Source organism: Aquarana catesbeiana, linkage group LG01, assembly GCF_042186555.1.
Source record: "Aquarana catesbeiana isolate 2022-GZ linkage group LG01, ASM4218655v1, whole genome shotgun sequence".
In the NCBI taxonomy this organism is placed as follows: domain Eukaryota; kingdom Metazoa; phylum Chordata; class Amphibia; order Anura; family Ranidae; genus Aquarana; species Aquarana catesbeiana.
The window spans coordinates 216984500-216997337 of record NC_133324.1 but is presented as its reverse complement, the minus strand read 5'-3'; the positions used below and the strand labels follow the sequence as shown (position 1 = coordinate 216997337).

Below are 12838 nucleotides of genomic sequence, written 5' to 3'. Positions count from 1 at the left end.
AAATTTTGTCCAAATTTTTGCCTGAATTCAGACCTGAAACAGAGCCAAAGACACACAGGACCCTTCTTCTGCCCTGGAGATATGTGAACCAACTTTGTTGAGAGCTGGTCACACTCTCCTGTCATGCGAATTGGATGCGGAAGACCAGCATCCAATTTGCATATGTGTGAGCCTAAAGGAAAGTTCACAGCCAAATGTGTAAAGATGTAATATGAACTCCTTTATACTACCAAAAATAAATACCTCTTTTAGATCAGATGTACTATTCTTAAACTAGTGCAAACACCAAGCTTTAGAAAGATGTAGAATAATTATGTGTTTCAAATCTTAAAGTGTGAACATAGCAGCCAACCTCAACATTTTGCTGAGATGCAGTAGGGAAAAATATCCTTCACCATTAAATACATTTTGAGGAACTGAAGAGGATGGGTCACTACCACTTGTCTTTTTTTTATACAGATATTGATGAGTGTGCTGAAAATATTAATCTTTGTGAGAATGGCCAGTGCTTGAACATTCCAAGTTCATATCGATGTGAGTGTGAGATGGGCTTCACTCCAGCTCCAGACAGCAAGTCTTGCCAGGGTAAGTCCATTATTGTTTCTTTCTAGCTCTTACAGTTTAGGTTGGCTTGAATAAACATGAATTATTTGAATGTGCTGGCAGACAATCAACCTGTGAGCAGACTCTCTTGAAATCCAATGGACGATCATTTAGGTCTGTTTAATTGTTTTGAAGTAAAGTGCATAGTTTTTCAGGATCAGAATCACTTTTTCTTGGTATGGTCCTCCATAGCTTTAGCCATTTAACTTTTCATTATCTGTATTTGGACAGTTTTTTTTAGCACAGTGGCCTATTCATGACAAGGAAAATATTTGCCCAGGTTTAACCAGCTATGAAAAGGAGTTAATTAAAGATTCCTAAAACTAATAGCAACGTACTAGTCTGAGTTGCATGCATTTCCAAATACTGTATAGGAAATACACATGGTGTGTTATCAAGTATGGCCCTACCTTAATTAGTTAGATTACAAACATTTAGGCATATACAGAAATAAACAAATGTAAATCTTGCCTAGAGTATACTCTAGTGCTCCTAACCCTTTGTGGACCTTCTCAATACAATCTCCTGGAGGACGTCATAGTATTACTATATGAGGTTAATTTACTAAAGGCAAATAGACTGTGCATTTTGCAAAATGCAGTTGCTCCAAAGCTTAGTAAATGAGGTAAAGCTTCACTTTGCAAAGAATACCCAAACACATGCAAGGAAAATATTTTTGAAAAATGCATTTTTGCTTGCTCATGATTGGATGATGGAAATCAGCAGAGCTTCTGCTCATTTACTAAGCTCTGGAGCAACTGAACTTGCAGAATGCAACTGCACTTTGCAAAGTGCATAGTCTATTTGCCTTTAATAAATCAACCCCTATGCATATTATTGTAAGTGCCCTTGCTGGGAGCCTCTGCCAGCTGGATAACTGCAGCTGCAAAGAGGAACCATTCAGAGCAGCTGCTGTAATAATCATGATTAATAATAATAATCACAGTAACAGGTAGTTGCCACAGCCATTCAGCTTAATAGTGTTAAAATGTAAAAAAGGAAAAAATATATATAAGTAAAATGCATAGAAGATTCACATTTTAGGAAGAAAATACAAAACAAAGCCTTGTTTGTCCACTATAAAATATGCAATGCTTTAGTATCTCAAGTAATGAAAGTTACTGCGAAATTAAAAGGCACCGCATAGGTGGTAATCAGCCTTTCCCGTAGAAACTCTTAGGCATCTACTTCGCAGTTTTCACACAATTTTCACAAAAAAGTCATACATTTTTCACATAAGATTCAACTGGAGAAATGTGTGAATATTGGGTGAAAGTTGTCTGAATTTTGGGTGAAAATCATTCCTAACTAGACCCTTTATCAATCATGTAATACATACCAGTAGCCACCCTGGCGGTATGATTGTGTCAGATTTTTGCATCTCAAAGCGGTACATTGTTTTGCATAGAAATTTGGCGTTTTATAATGTAGGCCTGTAATTCTTAGTAATAACACATTTAAATCTGTCCAAACAAGACTCTAGTAGACATCCTGGCTATGATAAAGTTTGAAACACTAAATCATAAATTATAATATAATAAATATCTATAAATAATTATAAAAAATAGAAATATAATAATAATAATAAAATGAATTTCCCCATGATTCACTATTGCTCAATTCTGCAAGTGTTCTAATTTACTATTGCTGTTTTCTATCTGGTCTCAAACCACTTTTGACGTAAAGGGACACTTTTTGGTTGCCATGGACAATCTCAAGTTTCCAGGCAGAAAGAACAGTACAGGCATACCCCACTTTTAAGTACTCAATGGGGTTTATTTACTAAATCTGAAAAGTACAAAATCAGGCTTACTTCTGCATAGAAACCAATGAGCTTCTAGGTTTTATTACCAAAGCTTAATTGAACATTGAAATTTGCACTTTCCAGCTTTAGTAAATAAACTCCATTGTGTACTTAAAAGTGGGGTATGCCTGTACAGTATATATAATATAAAACTGCATGAAGCACACTGGACAAAGCATTAGGGAAAAAAGGGAGGTGAAATGATTTCATACAGTAATGTAATCTATAAGATTACAGTGTACTGTATGTGTTATGAATTTTAAATGTTTTGAATTAGCCGCCGGGCTCCACCCCATATGTTGTGGCGCTCACAGGGAACGGAGCCCGGAACACAGAGGCATCGGGCGGAGGACACAGCCCACAGACATAGTGGGAGGGACATCGCAGGATTCTGGGTACAAGGTAAGTACACTGCACCAGGATCCTGAGATGCAATCCTGAGTGTGGCTCGGGGTTACCGCTAATGGTACTGAAATTTAACCCCGAGCCACACTCGGGAATACCGCCATGGAAGTTAAAGTGGTTGTAAGTTTTGTTTAAAAAAAAAATTAAAAATAACAAACATGTTATACTTACCTCCTCTGTGCAGTTGGTATTGCACAGAGCAGCCTGGATCCTCCTCTTCTTGGGTCCCTCTTCACTGCTCCTGGCCCCTCTCTCCTGTATGAATGCCCCCACAGCAAGCAGCTTGCTGTGGGGGCACCCGAGTTGAGTCACAGCTCTGTGTGTCCATTAAGACACAGAACTCGGCCACAGCCCCGCCCCCTCTTTTCTGATTGGCTAACTGTCTTTGATTGACACCCCCAGGAGCCAATGTCAGGAGGAGAGTCCCAGACAGCTAAAACACTTGTGGACATCGCTCAGGTAAGTAATTAGGGGGTGCTGGGGAGGCTGCTACACACAGAGGGTTTTTTTTATCTTATTGCATAGAATGCATTAAGATAAAATACCTTCTGCCCTTACAATGGAAAATGGAAAATAATAAACAAAAAGAAACACCAAGATGAGTGAACTACAAACTTATTGAGCAATGGGCTCAAGATCAACAGCATAAATGCCCATAAACTATCCTCATATAATACTAACAACCACCTGAGTCTCCCTATTAAACCCTCCCAGACTAGAACCATGCATCACCCTTACAAAAAGGGAAGGATACAATCCCAAAGCGGAGCTAAACCCACCCTCCCCTAAACAAAAACCTCCCCCACACCAAGGGACCCTGAGCTACCCCACTAAAAAACAGAGGTAACACTCGCTGCACCGAGTGCGGTGCTCCACCTTAAAGCCACATTGGGTGAATGAGGCACCAGCACTAAGTGGGACAGAGATACATACCTGCCCAAATGGGGCTACATACATAAAAACACAAACCCACAAAACCAGTCAGTCAAAGGAGTCAGTCAATGGCACAAAGGAAAACCAAACTGCTGCAATAAACAATAAACATTCCTAGGGAGCGTACTGATAACAGTGGCTGGGAGGGCTGGCAGAGTTGAGTGGTGAGCCAGTTAGATGGAGCAGGGAGATTCCCAACAAAAACCAGGTAGCCTCAACCTGTCAGTAATGCCACCAGGGGACAATGACTCCCAATGTGGGTGTCAGAAGTACTCACAGTTCTCGGTTCATGCTCCCCTCCAAGTAAAGGAATGGAAATAATGTCCGCTCAGCTATTCCCAGCAAGTACAGCTCTCCTATATTAGGATATAATCCAGCCAAGATTCACATGCTGTGCTCTGATCAGCTATTCCAGTCGTGTGTGCCTGGTCTCTCCAATCTCCTGTGTATGATTGAGTCCTGCTGAGTTTCAAATTCTCCACTGCTGTGCACCATGTGCTGTTCAGCTAATCCAATCATAGGTGGTTGGACTCTTCAATTAATACACAGTCAGCTGTGTGAGCTACGGTGAAAAATTGAGCTCTCTGTAAAGATGCGGTGGTCGGGCCAGATGATAAAAGGGGGGGGGATCCCTGCTTCTGCGTCCACATGTTTCGTTTGAGGGGGGTGGAACTTCATCAGGACACCTTTACAACTCCTCTAACTGCACTAGGAACATAAAAAACAGCTGATTGGTTGTTTTGAGCAAGAGCTGAAAAATCTGAAAAAAATCACCTCTATAATTGTTATTAGGTTTGTCTCAGAACTGACTTTTGCAAACAGAAGTACAATTATAAAAGCAGTGTTGTATATTATTCTTCTAGATATCAATGAATGCTATTTTGAGAATATCTGTGTATTTGGCACTTGTCGGAATCTTCCTGGCATGTTTCAGTGTGTTTGTGATGATGGATATGAGCTGGACCGCAGTGGAGGAAACTGTACAGGTAGGTAACAAATTATCCACACCTTCTTTACCATCTAAACTAACTAAAGAGGAGCTCCGGACAATAATTAAAATCAATAAACAATCTAACAACCCCCTTTAAGTAAAATTGTCACTTTAAAGTAGTTATCATGTCAAAAAAAGAAATAACATGACAGGTGGCAGGAGAAGTGGAAGGTGTACTTAGGTTAAAGTCTGTTTAAATTAAAGCGACAAGTTTCCTTTATGGGATTTTCTCCTCACTGATACTTACCTTTGTCGCATTCTTAATCTTTTCTCTTTGCCTGTTGCTGCCCTTGGAAACACTCGGTACTTCCTTGTATAGGGAAATATCTGACCTTTTTTTCTATTTCTCTCAGGATGCAGTGCTTGGCACCTGAGTAGCCATTTGCCAGGTATGAGCATCTTGGGACAGGAAACGTCCCTGACCCTCTGTAAGCTCTTACATAGCTTTCTACTCAATGTTCTGGTAGGTAGACAAGGCAGCAGGGCAGCAAAAGAAAAGTAAGTATCAGTAAGGGAGGACATATGCAAAGTGATAGATTCCCTTTAAGGTCTAATAAAAACCAGGAAGCCTGTGTGGTTTACTGGCCTGTAAAGAAACACAAACTGTACATTTGCAAGCTTTTTCTGAAATTTTGTGCTGAATTGCTGTGTTACTAGGCATTTAATTTTCCTCCTGATGGACAACAATTGCAGAATCACATAGAGAAATGTGGAGAGAGGATATGACCACAGGAAATATGTAAATGTGGAGGGTGGCAGAAGGGTGGAATGGTGCCACTAGAAGGGCAGAAGGCGTATGTTTACTCAGAAATTGGGCTTTAGGTATAGTGTGCTGAAATCTGACATCATCTCTGTAAGAATGTGTCCTTTGGACCTTTTAAAAAATGGAACTAAACTGACCGATTTAACTGTTTCATAAAAAAGTTCCATTCAAGCCATGCCTCTGTTGAGAAATGTCACAGTTGCCAGTGTGCTTACCTTAACGCTCTACTGAACTTTCAAGCCCCAAATGGCTGATGTCATAACTGAGCAATATGCAGTATCATGTCCACTGCAGATCTAAATAGAGCCTACGCATGCAAAATCTTGGATGAAAACAATAGGAGTTTTCAGTTTCACCTTAAGAAAAATATGTGGGCAAGATATGAAATACTACCCATCCGTTAAACTGAGAAAATATTGTGTTCATAAGGCAATGGACTGGCAACAAAGAATTTCCTGAGACTGGATGAGCTTTGGACCTCTAAAGCACCTTAGTACAGGCAAGGCAGTGCAGGCTGTAGGTAAATCAAGGCTTGATTTTTATGTCTGACTGGAATGTACTTTTAATTAATGAGATACCAGGATATGAATTAAATGGATATCCCATAAATTATCTCACCAGGCCCATTTCATATTGCGCAACTTGCACACGCTGTTTTCTATGAATAATCAGCTATATAATACAGTACATAATTAAAAAACACCTTTGGATGTTGATGATTAAAAGAGAACCTTTGTGTAATTGTATACTTTAAGGTCCTCTGACAATTTCAACTGCTGGTTCTTGTCGGTATATAATGGCAGCCACGTTGTGTGTAAAAGTGTTTACAGTAAACAAAGGAGATCAACAGACCAACCTCCCAGTACCACACCTTCATAGTGCAATACATTACTAGTTCTGGATTGCATCCTTATTTACCAAAGCTGTTAGTACATGCCTAGTAATGATAAATATAATTGTGATATGTTTCTGTTTGCAGATGTGGATGAATGTGCAGATCCCATCAACTGTGTTAATGGCTTCTGTGTTAACACTCCTGGGAGATATGAGTGTAACTGTCCTCCTGACTTTCAGCTGAACCCCACTGGAGTGGGCTGTGTGGGTAAGCATCATCTGCAGACACAAAAATAAATAAATAAATGCAAGTCCTTAATTTTTTCTTCTTATCAAACAGCTTTCTTCTATGCAACATTCATTTACTTTACTAGCTAACGTGTAGTTTCCAGGTAACAAATATTTGTCCAAAATTCTCATCCCCTTTCATCCAATCCATCATGGGCTACATAGTAAGCAGGGTAAAAAGGAAAAAGAAGACCAAAGCTCCTCATAGCATAAAAAAGTTCCGAGAGTTTATTAAAAACTTTCAATGAGGTTACATCTACAAAATTATCCTCTGCCAAAGCCCACAATAACTTTGGTTACAGCAAGACCTGTCTCAGAGATGTGTTTCATTAGCAATGTGACATCATCAGGAACTTCTGATAATGTCACATTAATGACGAAACACGTCAATCTGAGACGCGCGGTGCACACACACCGACTCTGAGATGGGTCTTGCTGTAACCACCGCTATTGTGGGCTTTGGCAGTGGATATTATAAGTTTTTTGTAAATGTAACCTCATTTAAACTATCTGAGCTTTTTACACTATGAGGAGCTTTGGTTTTCTTTTTCCTTTTTACCCTGCTTACTAAGAGATCCTATCCTGGGAACCACAAACTGCCGTGAGGAGAGGCCGTGAGGTCTGGTCGGTGGGTTTTCTTCCCCAGTCAAGGAGACCATTAAGGCTCCTTTCACACTGACACAAGTTGAAAGTCACGTGATTTTACTGCAATTTCACGGCCGCGATTTTGCTGTGATTTCAGGGAATGCCTGTGTAAACTTGAAGTCTATGGACCTCAACTCGCATCAAAGTCGAACCAAAGTAGTGCAGGGACTACTTTGAAGTTGGTGTAAATTGAAGTCGCACAGATATGAATGGTACTTATTGGAAAACATGTGGTACAACTTGTCATGCGACTTTGCAGTCCCAAGTTGCAGGACAAGTCACACAAGTGTGAAAGGGGCCTAAGCCTAATTTGACTCCTCTTGTCATAAGGCAAAGAGGGTCAACAATGCCTGGTGAGTAGGAATTTTTACTTCACCTTTCACTGGTGTGTCTTTCCATTGGAAAATAACTGTTGTGCCTTACATCAGCCAATGTGGGCTACACGCACTAAGGCGATCTTGCAAGCCTGAGAGAACTTTTGCGCTGGATACCATATGTAATCACGGAGATCATAACACTTTATTGTGTGGACTTCACATCAATTAATTTGTTTGTTTTTTATTTAAATGTTTGTAATTCAAGACACATTTAAAAGACGTGCCACTTTATTTTTAATCACCTAGTGGTTTTAACACAGTAGCAAGCGCTGTTAAACACAGGGTATTTTCTCTAGTGGATTACGTATCACATTTCAACCCATAGGTTTATAACAGCAGCTGCTTCACATTATAGTATTATTAAAATGTCATCATTATATAATTTTTTTGGTACAAGTGTATATATACATTAGTATTTATAATATTTTCAATGTACTTGAATGCTTCTGGAATAACACCAAGCTCATCACACAACTGTGAGAATCCACGTTCAGAACCACTGCATAGATGCCACTAGATGTAAACCACTCAGCTAAAGACTCCTCTCCCTGTGTCTGTATGTTAGGTAAGAAAGAGAAGAAGGGGGAGCTGGGGAGCCAGCCGCAGTAGTGGCTTGTGTATGGAAGCCACCAGGATTATGGAGGACCAACAATCATTCAGGAGGGTGGAGTGTACCAGAAGGTGGCTGTGCAGTTTGCCATAGTTTTGAGGTCGCGGGACACATTAGACGGCTCAGCGGGCCATATTTGGCCCACGGCCCACATGTTGAGTATGCCTTATTTAAAGAGTTTACAGGGCTTCACAGACTGATGGTTCTACTAACATCACCGATATTCCCATTACCCCCCAGGATTACACTGGCAATAAATTACACTCTGATCTTCTGTAGATGTAACCAAAGCTATGTAGTATAGGGACTCACCTGACTGAATACAAATGTAAATTCTCTTTACCCCTGAAATGCTCAGAACACTTGGCCTTTGTAATCCTTTGCTACTTTTAATTTCCACATTCTACCTCCTAAATCACACATTTCACTGTAAACACACAGATTCATTGGGGATTTGTAGTGTTTTTTTTTTTTTTTAATTACGTATTTGCCTCCTCTTTTATTTCCAATAATCTTATTAGTCTATGTAATCTCACAGGGTCAAACTAAGACTAAAAATCAGTCATGGCATGAAAATAACAAAAGGCCATATCTGTATATAATACAACAGTTATATAAAGTATATGTAACTGACAGTGAAGTGATGGTATTTATTTTAGTGCCAGTGTTCAGCCTTGATTATTATGTAGTTCACATTAATGTGTTGCATTCACCTGTTAAATTACCAGAGAAATTAATAATTTGACCCACAAATGGAATAATTTGGCAAAGATGTAATGAACATGTATGCAATCCAGTGAGTTTCCATTTCAAAGCATTCACAGACTACTAACAAAGTGGACAATGTACAGCCAACTTAAAAAAGAACTCTAGTCTTATTTTTCAGTTGTGAAGGGCATCACTTCCCAACTTCTGTATCTTATTTTCTAAAGAGCTCCTTCTTCTCTTTGCAGCTAGTCTTAGAAGTCTACAGCCCCCAAAAGGCTGGGCAGTTGTCACAAACATACCCGTATGTACTGTATATTTTTAGGGGACTACAGGGCTGATGTTATGATACCAGTGGGAACTGCCAGTAGCAAAGTTATGTTCATAAGGTGGAAAGCTGGCTGGTTGTGCATATGTCAGTGACATCAGACCAATGCACTTTGCTACTCTCTGCCCATGGATAGTAACAGTGAGGATCAAATGGTCACTTGACAGGGGGACTGGGGGAAAAAAATAAAAAATAGCACACTGACCTAGGGAGACTTGTGGCATGGAATTGTTACCAAGAATTCTTGGTAGACCATTGGCAAAACTATTTTGTCTCTAAAATAAAAACTTAAAAAATAGGGTAACCCTGTAAATGAAAAAATCAGGGTCCATTCACACTTTTCCAATCAGGAGTGGGCGCACGCCTGTTGGTGGTGTTATTGTTGTCATCATTGAGATCTGGAAGAATTTTCCAATCCGTCAGTAAGGAAATACCTTTTTCTAGAGAATGATTGATCTTGTTTAGTGATGGTGATTTTGGTAGGATAGCCCCATCTGTAGGGTATGTTATGGTTCCTGAGCACTTTAGTGATTATGTTTAGATTTCTTCTCTTTTGCAGCGTATGCTGAGAGAGATCTGCATAGAATTGCAGGTTTTGGTATTGGGATGGGATTAGGTCCTGTTTGTGCATTACTTGCATTAATTGCTCTTTTATGTGAAAAAAGTGTAGACGCAGAATCATATCTCTGGGGACTTTTTCAGGGAGATACGATGGTTTTGGTAAGTGGTGTATTCAGTCAATGGTAACTTCCAAGTCAGAAAGGTCAGGTAAGAGGGATGTGCATAATTCGGTCACATAGGATCGCAGGTCTGATTGTTCTACAGATTCAGGAATCCCCCTTATTTTTAGATTGTTCCTTCTAGACCTGTCTTCAATATCTGCTAATTTGTTTTTAATCCATGCTGATTCCTCTTCTTGTTCCTCATTAGCATCCACCAGTTCATTTATGGTGGAAGCAAACTCCCCCATCCTGCCTTCAATGTAATCCACTCTGGTTTCCACTGCTCTTAATTCCCCGCTGAATCTGTGCATACAGTTCATCATGTCTGTCAGCGATACTAGCATGTCCTTGAGAACCGTGACCATCACAGGCTGGTTCATAGTGGCAAATGAGGTGATTGAATTGGGCAGCTCTCTTGTGTCATCCCCTGAGTCTGTTACAGGACTCATTGGTGGTCTGCATCCAGCGCCATCCAACCCTAATTTGGCTTTGGCCTGGCTCCCTGACGGTGAGGGGGAAGGGAGAGATTGATGGCTGCTATGGGACTCATTATGCTGAGGCGATGTGGCCATGGTATGTGGTTTAGTCTTATGTTTAGGGGCTGGGGTGGATGAGGATCTGGCGCCATTTTGCCTACCTCCATGCTGCGGCTGTGTGAAATAGTCCATCAGCCGTTGTGGCTTGGATGATCCTTTTCTTTTGTTGGTCATGGTGCCCGGGTTGGATCGACAGCTGGGATGGTCAAAAACTTTGTCTTTTTTAGCCGTTTTAAGCTCCGCTGCAGGCCACACCCCCCACACATTTCCATTTGTGAGTGTTGCATAAACACACATTGTTTCATGCATTATTATGCATTGTATTAAGGTAGCCCAATAAATTTAGTTGGCTTGCCAACACAAAAGAACAGACCCAAAAGCAGACAAGCAGCATTTTTTCTAATGTGGTGAACCACAACTCATGGTAGGGTGTTACCTTATGTTGTGGTGTACTTTAACGCATGTTAATCAGAACTGCATTGCCTTAGTGCATTGGGTTGCCATTCAAAATCCATGGCACCGCAACTTGCTGATGGGTGTAGAATACGGCAAGATGAGTTACCGCAATGCAGAGCATCGTAAAAGTGAGTTTTGAGTCTAATACATACTAGTACCATTGCTGTGCCACAGAGTTTTGCTGTGTTAAAGAACTAAAGAATCTTCAAAATCCAACACTCTTCTTTTCTTTCTGAGCACTGTGATTTCATCCAACAGCCATTAGGTCACTACTATATCCTGAACTGAGGTGAGCAGGAAAAAAGCGAAGACAAGATTTCAAGTGGCTGTAAACCTAATGCCTCATACACACTACTAGCTGAACTGACAGCTCAGGTCGAAGCCCCTGTACTAACAATCCAATGTTAGTAAAGCAATCTGTGCCCTTGTGTTTTGACAGGGGGGCGGGGGCGCCCCCCAACCAGAACACAATGGTCAGCGCTCTCAGCCATTGGCTGAGAGCGCTGATCAGAAACTGGTCGGCAGGCCTTTTTCGGTCAGGACCCATTCAACAGAAGCCATACACACAGGCTGAATGTTGGTCGGTTTCTATAGAACCAGCCGATGCCACCCGACATTCGTCTCATGTGTACTAGGCTTTAGAGAAATAAAAGTGAACAAAGCATATTCCTCTATAGTGTGTACTAACCTGAATCCATAGCACTGAGTCTGCTTCTTCTCTGCTATCTGTATGATTTACTGATAGAACTCTGAGCTGACACCTCAACCTCCCAGGGGATGGTCGGTCTCCTCCTCAGCACAGAGCAGGTGACTCATAGACTCAGCTCTGTGTTTTTTTCTATGAGGCTGTAAGGAGGGGGTGTATCCCTTCCCTCCTATGAGATTGCACAGGGTTATGTGCTCTAGCAGCAAGTGTGACATCATATCCCCAACCCCTGCTTTCTACTGCTGAAAGATGCTGTGTAAAATGTGTGTTTTGAAACACTGTAGAGGATGAAGGGTGGCAGATAAACATGTGCAACTCATGTCGGAGGATTTGTTTAATTTTTATATATCACTTGAGACTTGTCACCTCATTGGGCATATGTAAGAGGTAAACATAGCCATATTAGTGCACTTGCAAAAAGAACAATCGAGTACTGTCCATGATACTCTTTTTTGCTTTTTTTTTTAGGACAAGCTCACACACCAGAAAGCTTGTCCTGCAGATTTGGATGTTAGTGCAAATGATAAAAAGTACCATGGACCGTACCCAACAACTTTTAAGCATTACATTTAAGGGGGTGGTTTTATTTTCTAGTTTTTAATTTAGTGACAGAGTTGATTTAATACAAAATGTTATATCAGTGAGAGCATTGTTAGAATCGAGCATTGTTAGAATGGAGTGCAGTAAAAAAATCAAAATGTGAAATTTGGATAAGATGTGATATGTAGCACATATGTTCAGAAAAAAAACACAACTTTAGGAACGTTGTTGAATTTTCCAACAACTATTATTTGCAGCTTTACAATTTTTGGATCATTCTAAATCTTAGTTTTTAAATATATGTTTGCCAGAATGGATGGAAAATCGCCCACTGTCTGGCCACCCTAAGCATTTCATTATAACAGTATGCACTGCCAGGGGGCAGACAGGAATACTGATAGCAGAAAATGCTGGGAATTTTGATTGCAGGGTAACAGGTACACCCAAGCCTACCTCAAGGAATTACTGCAACAGTTGATTTATTGATGGCTGTAGTATTTTTTTTTTCTCAAATAGCTAAACAGGCAAATATTTCTTATATACCATGACTTACATCATTTTGATGCTAATAAAAGAAGGTAACTGGGTTAAT

The 12838-nt window shown here is 40.4% G+C and overlaps 1 protein-coding gene across 1 annotated transcript in view; it reads left to right on the top strand.

Annotated features, from left to right (window-relative positions):
- Window positions 1-12838, top strand: part of FBN2 (fibrillin 2) — a 320766-nt gene that overhangs the window by 209833 nt on the left and 98095 nt on the right. The window contains exons 34-36 of the mRNA XM_073625060.1: window positions 460-585; window positions 4609-4731; window positions 6479-6601. Coding sequence (XP_073481161.1) covers window positions 460-585; window positions 4609-4731; window positions 6479-6601 — 372 coding nt within the window. The remainder of the gene's footprint in view (window positions 1-459; window positions 586-4608; window positions 4732-6478; window positions 6602-12838) is intronic.